At 44.3% G+C, this 23,712-nt stretch overlaps 1 protein-coding gene across 2 annotated transcripts in view; it reads right to left on the minus strand.

The window, feature by feature from the left end:
* LOC135089341 (putative iroquois-class homeodomain protein irx-1) overlaps positions 1-23,712 on the minus strand; it is a 47,547-nt gene that overhangs the window by 13,342 nt on the left and 10,493 nt on the right. The window contains exons 2-4 of one of the 2 annotated variants that reach the window (XM_063984906.1): positions 12,907-13,016; positions 6,096-6,252; positions 3,991-4,132 (exon numbers count right to left, since the gene is read on the minus strand). In XM_063984906.1, coding sequence (XP_063840976.1) covers positions 3,991-4,132; positions 6,096-6,252; positions 12,907-13,016 — 409 coding nt within the window. The remainder of the gene's footprint in view (positions 1-3,990; positions 4,133-6,095; positions 6,253-12,906; positions 13,017-23,712) is intronic. The other variant, XM_063984914.1, reaches the window with a different exon arrangement.

Below are 23,712 nucleotides of genomic sequence, written 5' to 3' on the forward strand. Positions count from 1 at the left end.
GTAATAATAATAATAATAATAATAATAATAATAATAATAATAATAATAATAATATAGCGCTTCTTGCGTTCAAACAGTTTTAAGGGTTAAAATTCTCTCTCTCTCTCTCTCTCTCTCTCTCTCTCTCTCTCTCTCTCTCTCTCTCTCTCTCTCTCTCTCTCTCTCTCTTACACACACACACACACACACACACACACACACACACACACACACACACACACACACACACACACACACACATCATAATACTGGCATCAATACACTTTCTTTTACTTGACACTTTTCTCATGAAATCTTGTCACCACCACTACCACCACCACCACCACCATAACAACAACAACAACAACAACAACAACAACAACAATAACAACACCAACAGAAACATCACCCCCCCATCCACCCCTTTCCACCACCACCACCACCACTACCACCACCATCACGACTACTGCCAGCACCACCAACCTCCACCACCACCGCCGCCGGCTCCCCATTTCGGACATAAACAGTTGATGCCACCGTGTACATAGCTAGGGAATTACCTAATATATTGTCGCTATCTAAAGTGGATAATACGCGGATTCCAGAAATTTTACGAGCCGGCCAACACCTCTTCCCCGGGGGACTTGAAATTGACTCTTATTCCTGAGTTGCCGTAAGGACGCGACTCCTCCCCCCCCCACCCCACCTCGCGACTCCCGAGCAGGAGACAAAAATTCGAAAGTACCAAAGTCAGCTCTTTTTGAATTCTGTCAACGTATTGCAGGATTGTGTACCATCATTATGAAGCTTCTTGTAGGATTAAGAAGGCGATAGCGCTGCTGGCCTGGCTCAGAGAGAGAGAGAGAGAGAGAGAGAGAGAGAGAGAGAGAGAGAGAGAGAGAGAGAGAGAGAGAGAGAGAGAGAGAGAGAGAATCAGGTTGGCAGGCAAGTAGACAAACAGACAGATAGACATACAGATAGACATACAGATAGACGAGAGAGAGAGAGAGAGAGAGAGAGAGAGAGAGAGAGAGAGAGAGAGAGAGAGAGAGAGAGAGAGAGAGAGAGAGAGAGAGAGAGAGAGAGAGAGAGAGAGAGAGAGAGAGAAACTGTACATGTAAGGTGCAAGGTCGAGAGGATCACAAGTTCAGGTATATATATACTCATACACCATTATCACCATCAGCAGCAGCAGCAACGGCAGTAGGTGGGGGTGGGGGTGGTGGTGGTTGTAGCGAAGGACGAGGAGAAGGAGGAGGAGGAAGAGGAGGAGAAGGAGGAGGAGGAGGAGGAGGAGGAGGAGGAGGAGGAGGAGGAGGAGGAGGAGGAGATGGTCACAGTATCGAGGTTGGCGGGAGTGTACGTAAGTGGAGACTCATGTTTCCTCACAGTGACACTTGTTCGGATACCTGACTTATCCCTCCACCACTAACCCCACTCCCCCTCAAGCACCTTGCCTCCCCCCTCCCACTAAAACACCCCATACTACCCAAACAGCCACCACATCTCCTCCCAGTCAACACCCTCCTCACTTCACCTCCCCAAATCTGTACCCACGTTCCCGGCTACTCTTCCACTACATGCCGTCCCCCACAAACCAGACAGAACCTCCACTTGTACTCCACCTTCTGCTGTCTGTCTGTCTGTCTGTCTGTCTGTCTGGCCATCTCTCTTCTGCTACTCTCTCTCTCTCTCTCTCTCTCTCTCTCTGTAGCTCACACCCACACACTCACAAAATTCCAAGCTCTCATCCACACTTCCTCCACCCATAAATAGAAATACCTAACCTCCTTTTCCTCTTCCACATCCATCACCGCCTCCTCCACCAGGCTCTCCTTTGTCAGTACTCTTCCACCTGTTCATCTGATGCGGGTTGTTTACTTGCGCTCTCACTTCTCCTCATTCCAGCGCCTTATATTCTCTTCATTATAAAGCATCTGATAACAAGTATCTCTCTCTCTCTTTCTCTCTCTCTCTCTCTCTCTCTCTCTCTCTCTCTCTCTCTCTCTAGTGACGCACACACACACACACACACACACACAAGGCCACCTCCTGATGTCGCCTTTTTACTGCTGCCGCCTCAGTTGTATTAATTATTATGATGACAATTTTGCTTCTTTTATGGGGTTCAGTGTTGGGCTTATTTCTCGCAGCAATATTCGTACTTTTTTTTGGGGGGGTTGTAATGAAAGTGATAATCGGATTGAGACTTTTTTCCTGTATTTTGAGCGAGAAGGAAAGAGTGACGCAGGTGTTTTTTTTTTTTGTTTTTTTTTAAAGGACTGAATGATTTCGTGCCTTATGTGAATGAAGGAATTGATCTAACGTAAAACATGCAGTTACCATGTTCATAGCGTTCTTAACTCTGATCAGTAAGCAATTTTCACTCAACTGTAGGAATTTTTTTTTTTTTTTTTACGCCTGTAGTACATCTATGTGTTATTGCAGGAAAAAATAATTACACCATCTACTGAGGTGAAACTGATTTTACCACTTAACTATGATCAACCAATCCCAATGCTCAATTTCTTGGAACTGATGAGAAAATACACAATCCATTCTGTCCACTTGCTTGCCTCTCCCTCTCTCTTACGAAAAAAAAAAATAATAATAATGATGATGATAATAATAACATTTCGACGCGTTTGGAATCTATCACACGGGCAGTACCTATGAACACAGGAAGCCCTACGTACATGAAAACAACAAAATATGCCACAGACGAAAGAACTGCGGTGCGTCTGTGTCCTTCTAATCGCATTTGAGAACGATCGCTAACACTCCAACTTGTTTAATTAGCACCACTGTCTGTGTGTGTGTGTGTGTGTGTGTGTGTGTGTGTGTGTGTGTCGTGTGTTTCGGGGAAGGAGGGAGGAAAGGAAGTCAAGAGTTCATTCATCGCGCTGCAGGTAACTTCAGCCGAGGGGAGAAGCGAGTCACACCTGTTTGGCAAGGCGAGCACGGAATCAGGTTGCCCATGAGCAGTCAATCCGTCAGGGAGGAATTAGTGACCAATCCCCGTCTGGACCTTGAGCAGGAAGAAAGACAGGAGAGTATGTAGGCGGTGAAGTGAATGAATTGATAGTAGAAGGACGGGGTGGGATTGTGAGGAAAGAAAGGAAATAACAGGATTGAATTAGCTGGTTCCCGTGAGTACTCAGAGGAGGGAAAAAAGGGATTGATAGCATGAGAGAGAGAGAGAGAGAGAGAGAGAGAGAGAGAGAGAGAGAGAGGAGAGAGAGAGAGTGAAAGAAAGTGTGTGTGTGTGTGTGTGAATCAATCGTAAAATCAAGCGAGTGAATAGAAAACTGGACAACATCGTGCTAGTTGCCGTGGCCTGTCCCGTTCTTTGGACTCATCTTTTTGCCTCCCTCTCCCCCAACCACCTCTTCCTTTACATCTCAATTAGCACCTTTAGATCCAATATTTATCTCTTATCTACACAACCTCCCCTGTATACACCGTTCTATTACTGCAAATTAACTTCTACGTATAAATATATATATTTTTTTTTACTTTATATAATTTCAACATTTCCTTGTAACCTCTTTCAAGTTAATCTTGACGACTATTTTCTATCAAGTTATCCCATCATCCCTCCCTCATTTACCTATCTACCTGTCTATCCTTCTCTCCTCCTCACAATTCGATTTAAGAGGTATTTACATCATAGGATAGAAGCAGAAAAAAAAAATAAATATACTTAGGGAAACGCCGCTAGGTGTCGTCCCAGAAGCACACATCAATACAGTTATCACCTCGAACTCATGTGGTGTCAAAACTGACACTTTATCTCGCATCACTCGTCTAGGTACTTACATTAAAAAAACTGAGACTACTGGACAAAAATATGATTTAAAGCTCTTTCTTTACGTGGGAGGCAGGAAATGTCACAGAGGCGAGATATATCTTCTGCATATCTAAATCAATACTCTACCATTGAATGTAAAGTAGGAACTAATATTACAAAAAACAGGGTGACAGGTAAAACGGGCAGAGGACACCCTTTACCTTTTGTCTTCTCACCATCGTTATGATCGTCGTCCTTGTCGTCGTCATCGTCATCGTCGTCGTCTGTCTTGTTCCTCGGCTCCCACGTCATCTTGTTCTCCTTTTTCAGGCGTCGGCGAGCGTTTGCGAACCACGTGGATACCTGGCGGAGGGAGAGAAGAAGGGAAGGTGCGTGGTGAGGTATCCTGCTTGTTTTTCATGAGTTCTGGTGGTGTTTTGTTTTCAGATGCGTGTTTTTTATACGTTTCCGAGGAGAAGTGCTATTTTTGTTGGTTTGTATGTGTATGTGTGTCGATCTAAACATGTTATTGGTGTTATTGCGGATGAGGTATACATAAATAATCTAATATTAGTTACACGTGACTTTTTTGTAGGTGTGTGTTTGGATGTGGAAGTGTTATTGGTGTTGTTGTATATGGGATATAAATAAATAATGTAATATCGATGAAAACAAAAACAACATCGAGACAGAATTGGATGTAATAGTAACAATTCTTAGCCGAAAATAGACTTTTATTGTAGCTTTTCAAGGACGTGTTTGGAGAGCGGGAGAAAAACAGCCACAGTTGCATTTATAAATTCCAGAGAGAACATGACGTGCAGCAAACACATTGTACGACGAAGGCTAAGGCGTCGATGCATTCAGAAGACAGATAACTGCGACAGAGACTTTGGTAATTGCTGGTTAAGTAAAATGGTGAGGTAGAAGAGATCCAAACAAGCTTCTGTGGGTGATAATGATGACTTGTAGTTATGTTGGTTCCTGTATGTGTATGTGTGTGTGTGTGTGTGTGTGTGTGTGGATGAACTCCCCTCATGCAGGACACCTAGAATGTATATCCCTGTCAAAGATAACACATAAACGAATATATTTATGCTGAAAATGAGTCAAAGAATATCAGCCACTCTAAATATTCATGGCACTTTGGAGAAGAGCAAAATCAAAGAAATATATATATATAAAATAACAATATTATCTGACATGAATAGTGCAGGCATTAATTTTGTGTTTCCGGTAACAAGCCAAGCAAGTCAATTAAATCCTTCGCTTAAAAAGAAAACGAGATAGACAAGGTTATTTGCAGGATTACTTGACAAGATTATACGATTCCAAAAAAAAAAAAAATAGGATGTCATTGATGAGTTGAACAAATGAATAAATGACTTCAGAGAGAGAGAGAGAGAGAGAGAGAGAGAGAGAGAGAGAGAGAGAGAGAGAGAGAGAGAGAGATAGACCAAAACATACAAACAAGAAGCCCAGGTTTACACACACACACACACACACACACACACACGTACGTACAGTAACATAACGGCAAAGCTTTAATCTTGGCAATTACTGTTTTCATGGCTCCTCAGAATACCTACACACGCCTTCACCTGTTCGCTGCCTTCTCGAGATTACATCGGTGTTCCTTGTGTTGGCTAATCCCGCCTGGGCTTAAGGTGCGCGAATCACAAACAGGAGACACAAAGAAAGTTGGGCCAGAGCACCACCCTCCCCTCGTGCTCTCGTTTCATTAGCGGATGTAAACCACAATAGACTCTCCTTCTAATCTGCGTTTCTCCTAATCTGCGTCTGTTCTTGGCGGCAGCGTGAGGGCGGGCGTAAGATATAGTATACTCTCTCTCTCTCTCTCTCTCTCTCTCTCTCTCTCTCTCTCTCTCTCTCTCTCTCTCTCTCTCTCTCTCTCTCTCTCTCCTGCTGCTGGAAAACTGGTCAGCGTGTTGTGCTTTACCTGCGTCAGATGAAAGCGAGAGTTTGCCAAAGCCACAATCCCTTTAGGTGTGTGTGCGTGTGTGTGTGTGTGTGTGTGTGTGTGTGTGTGTGTGTGTGTGTGTGTGTGTGTGTGTGTGTGTGTGTGTGTGTGTGTGTGTGTGTGTGTGTGTGTGTGTGTGTGTGTGTGTGTGTGTGTGTGTGTGTGTGTGTGTGATGTATGTGTGTGTGTGTGAGTGAGGTATGTGTGTGTGTGTGTGTGTGTGTGTGTGTGTGTGTGTGTGTGTGTGTGTGTGTGTGTGTGTGTGTGTGTGTGTGTGTGTGTGTGTGTGTGTTGCAGGCTCATCCTCATTCTAACAGTACAGCACAGAGCCACCTTCTGCCCCACCTGTGTGAGTGTCATCTTGGTAATGATGGCCAGCATGATCTTCTCGCCCTTGGTTGGATACGGGTTCTTCTTGTGCTCGTTCAGCCATGCCTTCAGGGTTGCCGTCGTTTCTCTGGTCGCGTTCTTCCGGCGGGCGGCGTCGAAGGCCATTCCATAGCTATGGGATGAAAGAGGGAAGAAAAACACACCTATAATATCTGAACGTAAACAGAAAAATGTGTAAGTTATTTTTCGAATATTCATACAGTGAGGAAAGAAATTGCAGTACCTGAATATATGGAAAGAATTTAATATTCTTTAAGATGTCATTACACGTATAACGAATAACAAAATAAAAAACTGATAATAATGCAAAAAGAACCTATTTAGCACGTCAGTTAAAAGTAGGAAAAAAAATATCTTCAGCAAAGCAGACGAGGCAAGGCTGTTAGGTCATGTTAGGTTAAGTTAGGATTACTGGTGTAAGAATCGATCTGTAAATGTCATAGTCCGAGAGACGAGGTGGTCGTTTCCGTGTTTATCGTCGAGTACACGCTTTCACGGCCTCGTCAAGCGTGTAAGTGAGAGAGCATGAGTGTGAGAGAGTTGCAGAGTGTGTAGGAGTGGAGGAGAGAGGCATAAAGGGAGTGTTGTTACGGTGAGAAATCTACGATGGTCTGCACACAGGATACACAGTTCCGAGATGGAGGATGGTTAAGTGAGAGGGGCAGTGAAAGATGTAGTTAGGAGGAGGAATGGATGAGTGGAGATAACGCAAAGAATGAAAAGGTCATAACAGGATAAGGAAACAGGAACGAAATGCGAAGAGGGTGGATAACTTAAATAGCTGTAGATTGTAAGGAAAATAAGGTACAGAAAAATGTTTGAATAGGATAAGGAAATAGGAATTTAGGTGCGAAGAGGACTGATAAACTGGAAAAGGGTATAGACAGAATCTGGGCGGAGAAGAGGTTAAGATAACATAGATGAAGAAGGGAAGAGAAGAAAGTGTAGAGAACGGGGGAGGGGGCGCAAGGAGGAATATGTAGACAGTATTATAAGGCCAAGTGGGACGGAGATAGCTTGAAGGAAAAAAAAATGTAAATCATCATCCTCATAAACAAATGACCTAGATAATTCTTCGACGATTTCTGGCTTTTTGCCTAAATGAAGATATAATTTAGGCAAACATTAGAAACCGTTGGAAAATTACTTTGGCCATTTGTTTACAAGCGTGACGAAATGACATAGAGTAAACAAAGAAAACTGTAAACACAATGCTAAAGAATGCGAACAATTATAGTAAACTAGACAAAAAAAAAAGGCGATATACTACAGGGGACTCAGAGGATGCGACAGAGCGGGATGAGAAGGGGCACAAGCGTAACAGAGCACGAATAAGAACACCGGTAAGGAAACGGCTGATTGATCTTTGAATGGCTGGGTCAGAAGCACCTGTATTTCTACGCCATTCTATATAGACAGCGTAATGTACTGGCGAGTATTTAGCTCCCACTCCTTTCACTGTGATATGCAACAATTTTCAACACTAGGAACAATGTATAAGAAATTTATAAGCATCTGCAACAAAAAAAAAGAAAGGAAAATAGATTACACAATTTCTAGTAAGCATAATGGTTGGAGATGGCAACAGAACGAGAGAAAAAATGACTCACAATAGTTAATGAGTAAGGAAGGATGCAGCAAATAGCAAAGAAAGGGTTACAGATGAAGCAAAATGTTATACTGAACTGGTCAACCTCACTCAGGGTGGACTGATTCAATGTCGAGTGTTGTAGACATACCGACGAAAAAGAAAGAAAAAAGATACGTATAGACAGAAATCTAGAAGGAAATCAGGAAGAAAGCGAACATAAACCAAAGAAAACGAACAATGTACAGTTAGAATAAAAAAAAAGGAAGGAAGACAAGAAAAGGCGTAGACGTGAAGGAAGGCAAAGAGAGTGCTGTAATTAAAGAGGAAGAAGGATTCAGGAGGGGATGAGGATAAAGGAGAGATGGAAAGAGATATAAGAAGAGCGGGATAAACAAAAAAGGAGCTGAGGAGAAGAAGGTAAAAGAGCTAAAAAAAAAAAAAAAATGTGTATAAAAGGGAGACTGAGAAAGCAAGGAAAAAAGGGATGGAAGAATTTGAGTCTTAGAATGGGAGTCACTTTCCTTCTTTCTCTCATTTGTGTTTAATATAGTCTCTCTCTCTCTCTCTCTCTCTCTCTCTCTCTCTCTCTCTCTCTCTCTCTCTCTCTCTCTCTCTGGTGTTGACATTAGTAGGCTTGTGACCCTCCCGGCTTAGGCTCGGCTTTTGGGGCGGTCCATAGACAAAGCCCCTTAATGATGCTTACGAACCACCTAATTGACAAGCCCTGAATGTCTCTCATACAAGGCCCAAGCCGCCAATTATAAACTGCACGCTCGTAAATAAACAGCCGTGTGCTTGTGTGTGTGTGTGTGTGTGTGTGTGTGTGTGTGTGTGTGTGTGTGTGTGTGTGTGTGTGTGTGTGTGTGTGTGTAGGGGAGTAATGGAATAGCAAGAGAGAGAGAGAGAGAGAGAGAGAGAGAGAGAGAGAGAGAGAGAGAGAGAGAGAGAGAGAGAGAGAGAGAGAGAGAGAGAGAGAGAGCACATAAGGGTCAAATAAACAAGTAAAGGCAAGCGACATTGTGCTCTGTGGAACACCCTCTCATCCCGGAGCGATTTTCCCGATCAACACATGGGGACTGTGCTCCTATTGGGCCAAAATATGACTCTGCGGGCCAATCAGGATGCAGCGCGTGTTTGGTATTCATTGGCAGATCCGGGGGACAAAGCGCGTTAATTACTCATGATTGGCTGGTTAATCTGACAGGCAGTTCCCGGCAACACAGATTGGGACCGGGGATTGGGGAGCACTGCAGGTGAAAGGTATTTTGGGATTAAATTAAATGTTAGTGTTAACATTTAATGCGTCCTTGTTTTTTTTTCTTTTTATCTTTTTTTGTCTCTTTTTTTTCAATAGGGGGTAAGGGGTCGAGGGATGACAGGCTATGTATTTATTTATTTTTTTTTATTTTCGTTGTTTTCCGTTGTCTGTCGTTCTGTCTCGTTAGTTTTAGTTCTCCTTGCTTAGTTGTCTCGTCGTCTTGTTGTGTCGTTCCGTCTCTCTCTCTGTTCCGCGTCTCGTTTCGTCTTGTTTCGTCTTTCGTTATCTCGTCTCTCTCTCTCTCTCTCTCTCTCTCTCTCTCTCTCTCTCTCTCTCTCTCTCTCTCTCTCTCTCTCTCTGTGCAGCACCGTAGACTGTTTCCAATCAATGGTGTCGGAGTTGCGTTATTTACTTTATCATGTAAGTAAAGGTTCATATTTGACCTCTTTTATTAAGTCTTTGTTTATGTGCGTACTCTTTATTTACCTCTATATATTTATCACCTTATTTACTTATTCACTCAACGTTGTTTTTCCCCTTTTTTCCCCTCGTTCGTATACTGTTATTTACTATTTTTCAATTCATTTGCTTATTTAAGTATTCATTCTGGTTGTTTTTCCCTTCCTTTACCTTGTTCTAATATGCATCATGACTACACGCGCGTTGTTTGTATTCAGTATTCGCAGGAAGATCGAGTCAACACAGTTATTTAAATGAAAATGTGAATGTGAGTTGCTCGGGGTGTTGCTGTAATAGAGAAACATAATAAAGAACAAGCGTGCAAGCAAGTAAGTAAGCAAGCAAGCAAACGAAACAACCAAACACACAAGCAAACATTCATTCCCTTCCTTACACGCACTCACTATGCAATTAATGGCTCCCGTGTTTTTTTTTTCAGTTTTCTTTCTTTCTTTTATTAATTTCTTTCAGTTTCGATCACTGTTGCTGTTGGGAAGAAGTCACTGTCATGTAAAAGGTGAAGTGTATAGGAAAGGATTGAATTATTTTGAAATTGTATAGCGTTTTGTGCGTGTATGTTCTATAGTACGTTGCTTTGTATATATATTTTTTTTCATAGTTGTTTATTCGTTGATTTATTGTGTGTGTTCTTGTGTGTGTGTCTGTGTGTGTGTGTGTGTGTGTGTGTTTGTCAATAGATTTTCCACTTTCTCCTTTCATTTTTATTTTATACATCTACCTTTGCTTCTCTGAAACATATATGGCACCTCCACTCACACACACACACACACACACACACACACACACACACACACACACACACACACACACACACACACACACACACACACACACGTCAAGGCTGAAGGGAACGATTTCATTCTATTGTCAATTTTCATTCTACTTTACAACTTCCCTCGAATCTCTCTCTCTCTCTCTCTCTCTCTCTCTCTCTCTCTCTCTCTCTCTCTCTCTCTCTCTCTCTCTCTCTCTCTCTCTCTCTCTCGTCTTTGTACAGCAAGTCTTCGACCATTTTTCCCCATATTTCCATATTGTCCCTACTCGTCGTCCTCCTCTTCCTCTTCCTCCTCCTCTACCGAAGATGCCTTTTTCTCACCATTAATTCTGAGGCCTCTCTCTTCCCCAGCACACACACACACACACACACACACACACACACACACACACACACACACACACACACACACGGGTCCTCTGTAGGGAAGGGTGTGTGTGTTCTACAGTCACTGACTCTCCTGGATTATTGACTACCCACTGTCTTGATCCCAATATCGTTAGCCCTCCACAAACCTTGCCTCTTTCCTCCCTCCCTCCATCTCTCTCTCTCTTTGCTGCTTCTTTCCTCTTCCCTGTTTCCCTCTCACTTTCTTATCTCTCGCTCTTGGTATTTTTTCTCTCTTTTTCCTAATTTATCTGTTTCTGGTCTGTGTTGTTGTCTGTTTGTATGGTCGTGTTAATGTCTCTCTCTCTCTCTCTCTCTCTCTCTCTCTCTCTCTCTCTCTCTCTCTCTCTCTCTCTCTCTCTCTCTCTCTCTCTCTCTCTCCGTACCTAACCCTAAACTTTTCCTCTCCCTTCACTTCTTCCATCACTCGTTCCTTACCTCTCTCGCCCTTCTTACCCTCGCCACCCCAGCCCAGATATTCCCTCCCTGGTCCTCCCTCCCTCCTCGCCGTCCCTCCCTTCCCGCCTGGCTCCCTGCCGCTCTCCTCCGTCTCTCCCCATCTCCCTGGCTCCCCTCTCCTTCACTCCTCTCCCTTAGCTAAGCTCTAAAAAAAAGTAGCTCTTCTTCATTTGGAATCAATCTGAATAAAAGTTTTATCAACAGGCTCCCTCTCGCCTCCTCATATATTATGTATTCGATGGCTTTTTCGCACCCCCAGTCCTCTCGAAAACCGTTTAATTTGGGCGTTTTTACAAAGTGCGACAGGCGCATCCCGCAGTGTTGCTTTACAAGGCCGTCATGGCCCTAACGCGCACGCGACATAGGAGCACAAATTGCTCATTCCCGCCACTGATTGGATACAACTCCCTGACGGCCTTATGCGGCGGGCTGAGAGACGAAGTGGCTATGTCAGAATTTGACTATAAATTGCGGACTGGCTTATTAGTCTGGCATTTTAGGGTGATTTACATATTTATTTATCGCTGGAAAATAGTCGTATTTGGATCATTCCTGAGACTGCGGGGGAAAAATACATGGAGGTGTATAAGAATGTTTTCCCTAAAAGGAGAAAAATAGTAAATGCTAAAATGACCGCAGGAAGGAGGTGAAGAAAGAGGAGGAGGAGGAGGAGGAGGAGGAGAAGGAGCTGTGAGGAGTGACTGGAAAGACGCAGGTGAAGGAAGGAGAGAGAGATTCCAGCACCTCCCGAAGAGAGAGAGAGAGAGAGAGAGAGAGAGAGAGAGAGAGAGAGAGAGAGAGAGAGAGAGAGAGAGAGAGAGAGAGAGAGAGAGAGAGAGAGAGAGAGAGAGACAGACAGACAGACAGACAGACAGACAGACAGACAGAACTGAAAGTAAACAGTAAACACTCATAATACAAGTGTTCAGGGAGTAAGTTCACATCTACACTGAAAGCTTTTCTACTCGTGCAAAACAATAATTCGCCAGAGGAGCACCCACGGCGAGGATAAAAAGGGATGAATTATGATTGTGATCCTCCAGAGGGAAGGGAAGGTAGGAGTGTGCAAATGTGTGATCTGGCTCCTACTTTGTCCTCGAACACACACACACACACACACACACACACACTCACAGAGAAAGACAGAAGATCCTTTTTTTTTTATTAGTGTATCACGTCTCCTTTTGGGGAAGTAACTAAGTGATCGCACCACCTCAGCTTTTATCCACAAACTCGAGCTATAGATTCCGATATGAATATTTACTGAGGAATTGCATTATGGTAGAGTTTGATCTGTTTGTGGAGCAGGTTTGGTCTCGTTGTGCCTTGTGTTCGAAGCTTCTGGTCTCTTGCTGGTCTGGTTTTGTTTGTGGTAAATTTAAAGATAAGTTTTGTGTGAATCATCGAAAGAAAAGTTTTATCTCGTATGCACTGTTCTCGTGTAGCCTTCGTTGCAATGAAGACTTTTCCTCTCTGTGCCTGTGTTGATATAAATGACATCTCAGGAACAATTGTTTTATACGTGCGCACACACACACACACACCATTATGTCGCATGCACAAAGAGTGGCGGACACACACACACACACACACACACACACACACACACACACACACACACACACACACACATAAGCCAAGCCACACTTATGTTACATTATTATTTCCCTGTTCCACTTGTTCATCATGACTTGCGCTCCTTCAAGACTCAGTAAGACGCAGTAAGAACCAACTACACTGTTACTATCACACACACACACACACATACACACACACACACACACACACACACACACACACACACACACATACTCACCCGTGGGAGAAGGGGTAGGCCGCCAGGGTGTCATAAGGGTAGTACATTGGATAGGGCCATGGTCCGCCGCCCAGACCGCCCAGTCCCTCCTTCAGCTCCAGACCACCGCCCTGGGGAAGGAGAAGTGCAGTGTGAGGTACGGAGACTCATGTACCAGAGATTAAGGTTATCTGCAGCAAGTTGTGTATCTGAAGCATCATGAAATTATTAGAAGGTTATGACTTTTTTTATTTTTTTGAGTACACTTGAAATAGACGGATACTCTTTTAGCAGAGGGTAAAGTGATCTGCAACGAGTTATTTACCTGAAACATCATGAAATTATTAGAAGGTTGTGAATTTGCTTTTAACGATGTACACATGATTTACATATAATGGTTTACCTGCGTGAATGAAAATGGAAAATTATAAAAGAAGCTAATATCTTATCTTCCTAATGATATGTGATAACAGAATTGCGTACAAGTTATGTAAAGAAAACCAACAAACGGAGCGACAATATCTTTGTTAAGTCATGTCATTAAGTACACGCAAAGCAGGAAAATAAAGAAGTTTACATCAACAAGTTAACTGATAAGCAAAATAATCAAATAGGAAAATAAATGACCGTAACGAGGGGAATGTACAAAGCGTTACCAGTAAGAAATCTGCCTCATACACGTTCCACAGTCTTGTACTCTTTACATACTCCCTTTTGCCTTCCCTCATCCTGCTTCTCTACACCACAGTCCTGCTTTGCTCTCAGACTCGTTTAGACCTGAGAATAGTACGCTCTCTCTCTGTCTCTCTCTCTCTCTCTCTCTCTCTCTCTCTCTCTCTCTCTCTCTCTCTCTCTCTCTCTCTCTCTCTCTCTCTCCTCCATCTTCTCCTTCTACCTGTACAGCACCCTTCCCCCACGGCCTTCTTCAGTATCCCTTGTAGTATATGCTGTCCCTTCCTTCACTAACTCTTCCTCCCCTCTCCATGGCCCTGCACTCACTCTCTTTCTCTTTCTCTCCCTCTCTATCTCTCCCTCTCTTTCTAACACCACCCCCCATCCTCTTCCCCAAAAGTAGTAAACTCGGTGATTTAAGCGTTTTCCTAAGCCTCTCTGTAGATGTATACAGAGGATACGTGAAACATTTCTTGTGAACATGTAGTGTATATGTATCCTACGCAGATAAGTGGAACCTATTCGTAAAAAAAAAAAAAGAAGAAGAAGAAGAAGAAGTAAAAAAAAACTATAACATGGAATCGCCCGCTAGTTTCACGCTGGTTTTCTTGTCCTACATACTACACTGTGTATATTCCTTTCTTTCTTTCTTTCTTTTTTTTTTCTCTCTCTCATGTACCACACCCCAGAGAGAGAGAGAGAGAGAGAGAGAGAGAGAGAGAGAGAGAGAGAGAGAGAGAGAGAGAGAGAGAGAGAGAGAGAGAGAGAGAGTGAGAAGGAAGGTAGGACAAAAAAAAAAAAGAAAAAAGAAATCCATGAATATTAAAAACAATTCCTTGCTGCTAAGATAAAGCCGCCTTGTGTTGTTTATGTCATAGGCAATATCCCACTACCCTGGGGACACCTCCAGCTCGATATGTTCCGGAGGGAGGAAAGAAAAGAGCCAGAGAGAGAGAGAGAGAGAGAGAGAGAGAGAGAGAGAGAGAGAGAGAGAGAGAGAGAGAGAGAGAGAGAGAGAGAGAGAAGGGGGCACTGTGCACGTAAGAAGGATGAAAGGGGGAAGAGTGATGGATTTGGAGGACAAATTAATGTGTGAGGAGAAGGTAAGGGAATAGAGAGAGAGAGAGAGAGAGAGAGAGAGAGAGAGAGAGAGAGAGAGAGAGAGAGAGAGAGAGAGAGAGAGAGAGAGAGAGAGAGAGAGAGAGAGAGAGAGAGAGAGAATAGACAAACAGACAAGCAAACAGATGAAGACAGAAAAAAAAGAAAAGATATTTAAGGAAGACTCAAACACTCAGAGAAATAATAAAAAACAAAAAAAAACAAAAGACAGAACACTTGAAAATAATAAATAAAGATGAAGAGGGAGCGAGAGCCGAGGTATCCCAGGAAGCTGCTAAACTTTAATTGTCCTTCCTCACTAAAAGGTCAAAATACAGCGTCCATATATCCTCCTCCGCCCCTCGCGCTGCCGCTGCCGCACCGACGCAAAATACACCAGCGCTAAAAATTCCCGGGAGCGCCTGGAGCATGTTTATATATTCTCTAAGGCGTGCATAAAAGTTGTTTCGGTGCGTTGTAAACTTCATCATTAAATTCTGCGCCAGCGATTGAAATGGCCGGCGGCACCTTCCAAAGTTAAAATTGACTTTTCGGTTGTCATTTTCCCAGAGATGCCGGTGTCGGGGGAGCTAATCTATGGGCGATCAGGAAGCGGGCACGAACACTTTTTATTATTTTTTCCCCGCCCTCTCTCACTGCTCTGTATGAGGGTTCTTGAAAGGCTCGCGGGTAACTGTCATTCCCGCCTGGCTGCTACGTGCATACATGTATTGGTAATGTTGCTGTCGGGATGTTTATACTGCGGGGGCACGCCGGCACCGACCCAGCCTCCACCCAGCACCCAGCAAGCCTGCCACCCGCCGCGCCAAGCTGGGTCACGTCACGGCGAATGCACCTTTGTAGGAGACGCACTTACATACATATACATAGACATAAATACCGCGCCCGCACTCACACTCACACACACACACACACACACACACACACACACACAAGTATATGTATATAGGTTTTCGGATCTATTATATCGTTGTTGTTGTGTATGTTTCTTTGTTTGACTTCATTCACTCGAGATGTTATTTTTCTTTCTATTATTGTGCTATTGTTTTTGTGGTTATTGCTGCTGTTGTTGGTGTTATTATATTTGTTTGTTATTGATCTTGGTTGTTGTTGTTGTTTTTTTTCAGGGGGTACGTGTTCATATTGCTTTTGTTTTTGTGGTTTACGGTTTTATGTTTTTTATTGTTATATTTGTTGTCATCTTTATCATCGTTATCACCACTACCACCACCACCACAACCACCATCATCATCATCATCACCATCATCATAAGAGCAATACCGTTGACTAAACATTCCGTGACTCACATAACTACACTAGAGAATGCCCTCCTTCCTTGCAACTTCACTGATCCACGAACACCAAACACACACATACTGCTGCCAACCAAAGCTTTCTCCGTTACGTGCAGTGCGCCACAAGAGATGCTTTGCCGCTCTATACACTTAAAGGCGTTGTCACTGAACAGAACAAGCATCTTTCCTGGTTGAGGAGGACAAAAAATGAATACATAAATAAAGCCTCGTCACATTTGCATAAGGGCCGCATACACGAGTAAGGAGAAACCGACCAACAGTTCCACCACACACACACACACACACACACACACACACACCAACACAGACTCTGAGTGAACAAATACCACGCACTCCTGATCCTGTAATTCTGCCGCTAAAGCTTTTTCCTGCATGTGTGTTGTCCAGAATCGAAAGAGCAGCCTCGTAAATCCTGACTTTAATATGTAAGCAACAAGGACGAAGGCAGCGGACACGACAGACAAACGCAGGGAGCGAGAGAGAGGGAGCGGAGAGCCGACCTTCCCAGCCCCTTTCACTAACCCATTTTTAGCAACACACCATATCGGAACAGCTCGCCGGGATGGTCCTGGGCGAGGCGAGGCTTCAACACCAACTCTTGAACGAGCGGCGACAACAGCAGGAGCAGCTCGTTTTGGGGGAGGGAGAGAAGGAGAGAAGGAGGGTGGCAGGCAGCACTGGAAGGGGAAGAAGGCTCAAGAGGAAGGTTTGAGCGAGTGAGGTGTGAGGTGAGGAAAAGGGACTGAGGGAGGACAAGGGAAGGTGACACAAGGGAGCAGGAGACGAAGAGAGGAAACTGAGGAATAGGGATGAAAGGAAAGGGAGAGTGACTGGAGAGAGCTGTGCTGGGAGAGGAAAGATGGGGTGGGGTGACGCATGGAGGAAAGGCGGCAGGGAGGGCAGGGAGAGGAGTGAGCGGCAGGGAGGCTGGGAGGAGGCTGGCAGAGGGATGAGAGGAGGGGACCTCGGCGCCCCGTGCGTTATTGCTTCCAGAGATTTATATCCATGTTACTTCACAATTTTAAACTTTTCCAATTGGCCAAACATATGTCGGGGCCATTTTGGAGCGCGCTGCGACATGTGGAAACAATATATTTGCCATTGTAAAGCTCCATTTGGAACCTATCGGACATTTGAATATTGGATATCACTTCGCCTAGAGTTGCTGTATATGTGAGTCTATTGGTTATGAGTTTCACAAGTGAGGATATATTTCAAGGATAAGTGAGACCGTTTATCCAGGGAATCGATGTTTTTGCAGCGTGATAGGATTGTGTGTGTTTGGCTGAGGGGCTCGTGTTTTTGTTTATTCCTAGGACAACCTCTTTATTTTGCCTTGTGTGAAGGGAGGAGGAGGAGGAGGAGGAGGAGGAGGAGGAGGAGGAGGAGACCGTGGAGGACAGGAATGGTGGAGAAGTAAGGGAGAAAGACACAGCACATTGTAGAGAGGAAGAAAGAAGAGAAACAAGAGAAGAACGACCAACTAAACTTCCTTTCTATTCAGCACAAAACGTAAATTCTAGATACATTTATTTTTATAGTAACTGACATGGTTGATGCCATTTGGCGGTGATGGCGCGAGGCCATTCTTCATCATAATTGATTTGTTCGCGTAAAGTTGATGCATTTTTCACCGGCCGTTTTTGCCCGTGGTCTTTCAGCATACTTCACACTGACGGCTGAACGTGGTTTAATGTTATGAACCACTCTGATATACGCATTTTTCCCTTTCTCTTTTTCTCTCGCTCCCTCTCTCTCTCTTATTCCACACTGGGCGAGACTCAACGCAGCGTGTAAAATAACGCTCCAGTAATGCACCGCACTCCAGCCCCGCTAACAAAGGTAACAACAGCAATAACAATAACCACAGCAGCTAAACTCAATACAACTCCGGACATGTGTTGCTGTTATGGCTTGACAACCTCTCCCTTTGTGAATTTTGTAACTCGCCCTTGTGTGTGTGTGTGTGTGTGTGTGTGTGTGTGTGTGTGTGTGTGTGTGTGTGTGTGTGTGTGTGTGTGTGTGTGTGTGTGTAAGTTGCATATACGTTCTGTCATCACGTCACTGCCATCACGTCTCATCACATTTGTTTTCTTCCCAAAGATATTATTTACACATCTATAAATACTGATCCACCCTTTATTATTACTCTAGATCTTTAAACACTCTCATTATCACATTATTTATCTCTCATGAGTCACTTCACGTTGATATTTCATTCGTGGTTGAGTTATTTTACACGTGCTTCGGTATATGTTACTTGGTTAGCATCCTTATTACTTTTTTTTTCCTTCTTCTTTTTTTTTTTTTTTACATATATATTATCCTGACAATAATTAGCACAGCGTGGTCGTGTTGCTTTCCACTGCATATTAATAGTTATTTTGTGGTTCTGTTTCCCCCACACTACCACGGTCTTTGTTCCCTTATATCTGTCCTTATTTATGATCTCATTAATTTCACTGCGCTCCCAACTCGTGTATTATCTGATGTTTATCCTCTCTCTCTCTCTCTCTCTCTCTCTCTCTCTCTCTCTCTCTCTCTCTCTCTCTCTCTCTCTCTCTCTCTCTCTCTCTCTCTCTCTCTCTCTCACGCAAAACATCAATATCACCCTCACCCCTTCTCTCCCTCAGTGAAAGGCTTGGAGGAGCAGGAGGGCCATATTACACGATGTCTCCTGATCCTTCCCTCGCACGGATCAATCGCGAATCCTATATTTGCTACATGATTTGCGAGGTTTCCCCGGCGAGGCTTGATTTACACCTTGGCCCTCGACACCGCCGCCGCCACCAGGAAGGAAGGGACACGCCGCCCTACCAACACCCGCCAGAAGGAATGGACTCGTGTCTTCAGGTCCACCCGAAGACAAAAAGAACCGAGGGATAATTTAAGGGGAGGTGCGGAGTCCTTCCATAAGCGCCTTCCTGTCGTCCTGGGGTGGAGAAAGAAGGAAGGTGGCAGTGTCCTCTGTTCGTGTGTCGAGTGTGTCAAGTAATGGACAGTGAAGGGAAGGCTCATATTATTGTATTCCGTGTTTTTTTTTTCTTTTTTGTCTGTCCCCTCCCTTTATGTGTTTGTTACGTTTATTTTTTTATCGTTTTTTATGTGATTGTTTCCCAGAGAGAGAGAACGTTTCTTCTTTGTCCGGTCAAAGAGTCAGGCTGAGATACGTAATTTCCTTGGGGTTTTATGTGTTTTGTTATTATGGTTATTTAGAATTATTGTCACACAACAGAGAGAGAGAGAGAGAGAGAGAGAGAGAGAGAGAGAGAGAGAGAGAGAGAGAGAGAGAGAGAGAGAGAGAGAGAGAGAGAGAGAGAGAGAGAGAGAGAGAGAGAGAGAGAGAGAGAGAGACGTTGGTATCAGGTAAATTCGAGCGGGCACTACATGGCTGGATGGGGTTGCAATAAGGCCGCAGAGTGGTGCAGGTGTGGCCAGGTGAACAACAACGCGATGCCTTGTCAATACCGTGCACTAACACACCCTTCACTCACCAACCCTCAATAGCTGCTTTAAAGATACTAGAAGTTCTTACTTGAAACAAAACGATGGTGACTCAGTGAAAATAAGAGATTCGCTTAAAATAAACTCTAATTGTTTTATCAGTATCATTACGTATCTGAGAGCTAATGAGCATTGGATTTTAGCAGAAACTATATAATTTTATAACTTATGATGCTCGATCAACGTGTGTGTGTGTGTGTGTGTGTGTGTGTGTGTGTGTGTGTGTGTGTGTGTTCGTTCGTTTCTCAAACCAAGGAGACACAGACGGACTTCCTATTTCGTAAACGACACACAACACCGCCCTAAGTAGAGGGTCTGTCCGGGATCACGCCGCCGCGCCACGACACAAGACACTATAGAGGCCATGAGTGTCGCCTGGCGGGGCGGCGACAGGATGGGGCCGAGCAGGGGCTTGGTGGCGGGGTGCAGGAGAGTGGAAATGTTCGTTCTCTTAGTCACTCCTTGCGTACAGGTTAGAGGGGGAGTGGATAGATAAAAAAAAGAAAAAAAATATTGTTAGTTTACTTTTAAAACAAGGAAGGTATAGGAATGTTTGATGGCAGGATGTAGAAGAGAGGAAATGTTCGTTCGCTTAGTCATTGTTTGTTTATACAGGTTAGAAGGAAGTAGAAAGATCGATCTGGAAAAGAAAGAAAGGAAATAAAAACATTGTTAGTTTGCCATACTAAAATTTTACGAGGAAGTGTAGGAAGGTAACGAGGCGGTAAAGGTAACATTACTTATATTGACTTTATAATATCTTTACCTTAAGTAGCTTTTCTTTGTAGTCGATGTTTTCGTTTACTCTCGTTAAGTAAATGTTTGTGTGCTGTTAGTGCCGTGTTTTGGCAAATATGACAAAATCCCAAACACATTCTCGACGGTAGAATGAGAGCGTTTTGGGATCACCTAAATAACTGTCTCGAATGGCATATATTTAGAATAGTAATAGTCGTAGTAGAAGTAGTAGTAGTAGTTGTAGTAGTAGTAGTAGTAGTAGTAATAGTAGTAAAGTAGTAGATGTGGCAATATTCATGAAAGAGTGAGAGGCACGTGAATGTACAACAAGAGGAGAGAGTTAACACGATGATTGAGAAAGACTGTCACACTACATCATGTCTTGGCACGGTCACATTCTGTCACTCAGTCAGGCTACGCACCCATCACACCTGCACTTGTCACTTACCACCACAGCCGGAGCCTCGTAACTCCAGCCTGGCATACCACACCGCAGCCTGGCACTCCTGACCACATCCTGACTCTCCAAAACATGTCCTGACGCTCGTAACCGGAACTAATTGCTCACAATCACAACACTGACTCCCCACCGCAGACTGGCACCTCTAACTAGCTCCAGTAACCTCATTTTCCTTTCCAGTAGTTTCTCGGAATATCGGCAAGAGACTAAGTGAGGGACAGATTTGGCTTCTAGTAATTTTGTTGATGCATCGGTGGCGTCGTGAGTCTTCTCCTGACCCCGGGACGACGCAAGGAAGGAAGTAAAAGGGAGGTGTTATTTTTCAAAGTTGATCCTCTTTATGTGGGAGTGATTAGATTGCGATTGATTTTAGTCGAGATCTCACTTATAATGTTACTTCTACTACTAATACTATTACTGGTGTTGCTGTTACTACTACTATTGCTACTGCTACTACAATTACTACTACTACTACTACTACTACTACTACTACTACTACTACTACTACTACTACTACTGCTGCTGCTGCTGTTGCTGTTGCTGTTGCTGGTGCTGGTGCTGCTACTGCTACTACTTCTGCTGCTGCTGTTTCTGATACTAGTACTTCTCTTACTCCTCCTCCTCCTCCTCCTCCTCCTCCTCCTCCTCCTCCTCCTCCTCCTCCTCCTCCTACTACTACTACTACTACTACTGCTACTACTACTACTACTACTACTACTACTACTACTACTGTTAATAACGATATTACCGAAGGAGATGCATACATTACATTATCAATTGGACCAAACGCCAGACATCAGGTACGCGCGCGCACACACACACACACACACACACACACACACACACACACACACACACACACACACAGAGGAGTGCTCAGGGATGTCACAACAAAATATAACTTGAACAATAAAGCTGCTCACGTTGAGACACCCGGGCTGTAAAAATGAAAGTGAACACCATCCTCGCTCCCTCTTTATTTATTCTTCTTAATTCCCTGTCCGGCTTTTTGTCTGTCTGTCTGTCTGTATGTATGTCTGTCTGTGTCTGTCTGTCTGTCTGTCTGTCTGTCTGTCTGTCTGTCTGTCTGTCTGTCTGTCTTTCTCTTGTTCTGTCTCTATGTCTATCTTTCTGTCTGTTTACCCGTCTTTTGTTGTTGTTGTTGTTGTTCTTCCTCCCCTTTTTTGTCCTTTTTGTTCTTACTTGTTGTTATTGTTGTTATTATTGTTGTTGTTGTTGTTGTTGCTGTTGTTGTTGCTCTTGTTGTTTTCTTCATTTTTTCTTTTTATAATTCGTAGCCCTCCTGGTGTTCCTTCTCCTCCTCCTGTTCCTTCTCCTCCTCCTCCTCCTCCTCCTCCTCCTCCTCCTCCTCCTCCTCCTGCTCCTCCTGCCCCTCACCCCTTCTCGCCTGACAACTTATCACCTTCGGGGGCTAACAAGGCTGAAAGGAATGCCCACTGCGGCACCCTCGCCCCCCTACTGGCACTCCCGTCTCTCGTGGCACGCCCTTCCCTCCTGTCCCCTCCCCCTTCCCTATCTCCTCTCATCCCGCCTGTCTCTGTTCTTCCCTTCTTTGCTACTTCTTTCGTTCTTCCTTGTGTTTTTTCATGTTTTTTTTTATATTTTTTGTTTTCTTCCTTCTTGTCTCTGTCTTTGTTTCTCTCTCTCTCTCTCTCTCTCTCTCTCTCTCTCTCTCTCTCTCTCTCTCTCTCTCTCTCTCTCTCTCTCTCTCTCTCTCTCTCTCTCTCTCTCTCTCTCTCTCTCTCTCTCTCTCTCTCTCTCTCTCTCTCTCTCTCTCTCTCTCTCTCTCTCTCTTCTACTTGCTTGTTTTTTCCTTATTCACATGATTTCTTTCTTCATTTACCCTCTCCTCTCTCCTCCTCCTCCTCCTCCTCCTCTTCCTCCTCCTCCTCCTCCTCCTCCTCCTCCTCCTCCTCCTCCTCCTCCTCCTCCTCCTCCTCCTTAGATCATAATGTCTAAGTGGTTGCATTTCCTCTACACTTTCGCCTCAATTTCTCTCCAATAATTTTTCCATTCTAGGTGAGTCAGTCTCTCTCTCTCTCTCTCTCTCTCTCTCTCTCTCTCTCTCTCTCTCTCTCTCTCTCTCTCTCTCTCTCTCTCTCTCTCTCCTTCGTTAACTATATTTTTCCCCTCCTTTTCACCTTTTCTTTCCTATGGTCCTAGTTCATGCCTCTCCTTTTTTTTCTCCCGTTTCCCTACACACCTCCCACACACGCACCACCAAACCCCACTTTCATGTTTCTGTATGGCCGCCAACGCCTGGAAAAGAGGAGGAACAGCGGTACACAATGGCATGTTGATGTATGTGGAGTGTGTGCATGTAAGGAACGGAAAGATATGGGAGGAATGACGGTGGTATGTTGTTGTGTGGAGAAGAGGGTGTGGATGGGAAGAGTGTGAAGCTGTGGGTGGTGGTGGTGCCGACACGGGTGTGAAAGAGGGAAGGAGGAGGGCGAGGCTGAGTGGAGTGTTTGGGGTCAAGAAGGAAACGTGTAAGGGTTGTAGATATGTACAGTACCGTGTGTGTGTGTGTGAGAGAGAGAGAGAGAGAGAAAGAGTGTCTGTGTGTGTGTGTGTCCATGTTTGATGCTAAGTTTGAGTGGATTCAAGTCACGAACGAGAGTGTTAAGCCAGGGTGATGATGGGAGGAGAAACAAGTGCATGAGGTGAGAAGATGAATGCAGAGGTGAACGTGAGGGAAGGCGACTAGTACACATGGCGGCTGAGGGTATGGGAGGGCAGGGCGGACACAGCATGGAATGGCGGGGGCGTGGAAGTAGTACTCGTAGTGATGGATGTGAAGGCATTAGTGGAAGCAGGATTTGGGCAGACCGGGTGTGTAAGTGTGTAGACAAGGTGATGGCTATGGTAGGGTGAGAAACGCAGGGTGAGAAATTCAGAACTACAGGGTGGGGGTTAGAGTTCCGGGAAGGGGTGTAAAAAGGGTTCTAGGGGCGGAAGGTGTGGGAGTGTGGGGGCGGTCTGGCAGGTACCGTT

Source organism: Scylla paramamosain, chromosome 3, assembly GCF_035594125.1.
Source record: "Scylla paramamosain isolate STU-SP2022 chromosome 3, ASM3559412v1, whole genome shotgun sequence".
Taxonomy (NCBI): domain Eukaryota; kingdom Metazoa; phylum Arthropoda; class Malacostraca; order Decapoda; family Portunidae; genus Scylla; species Scylla paramamosain.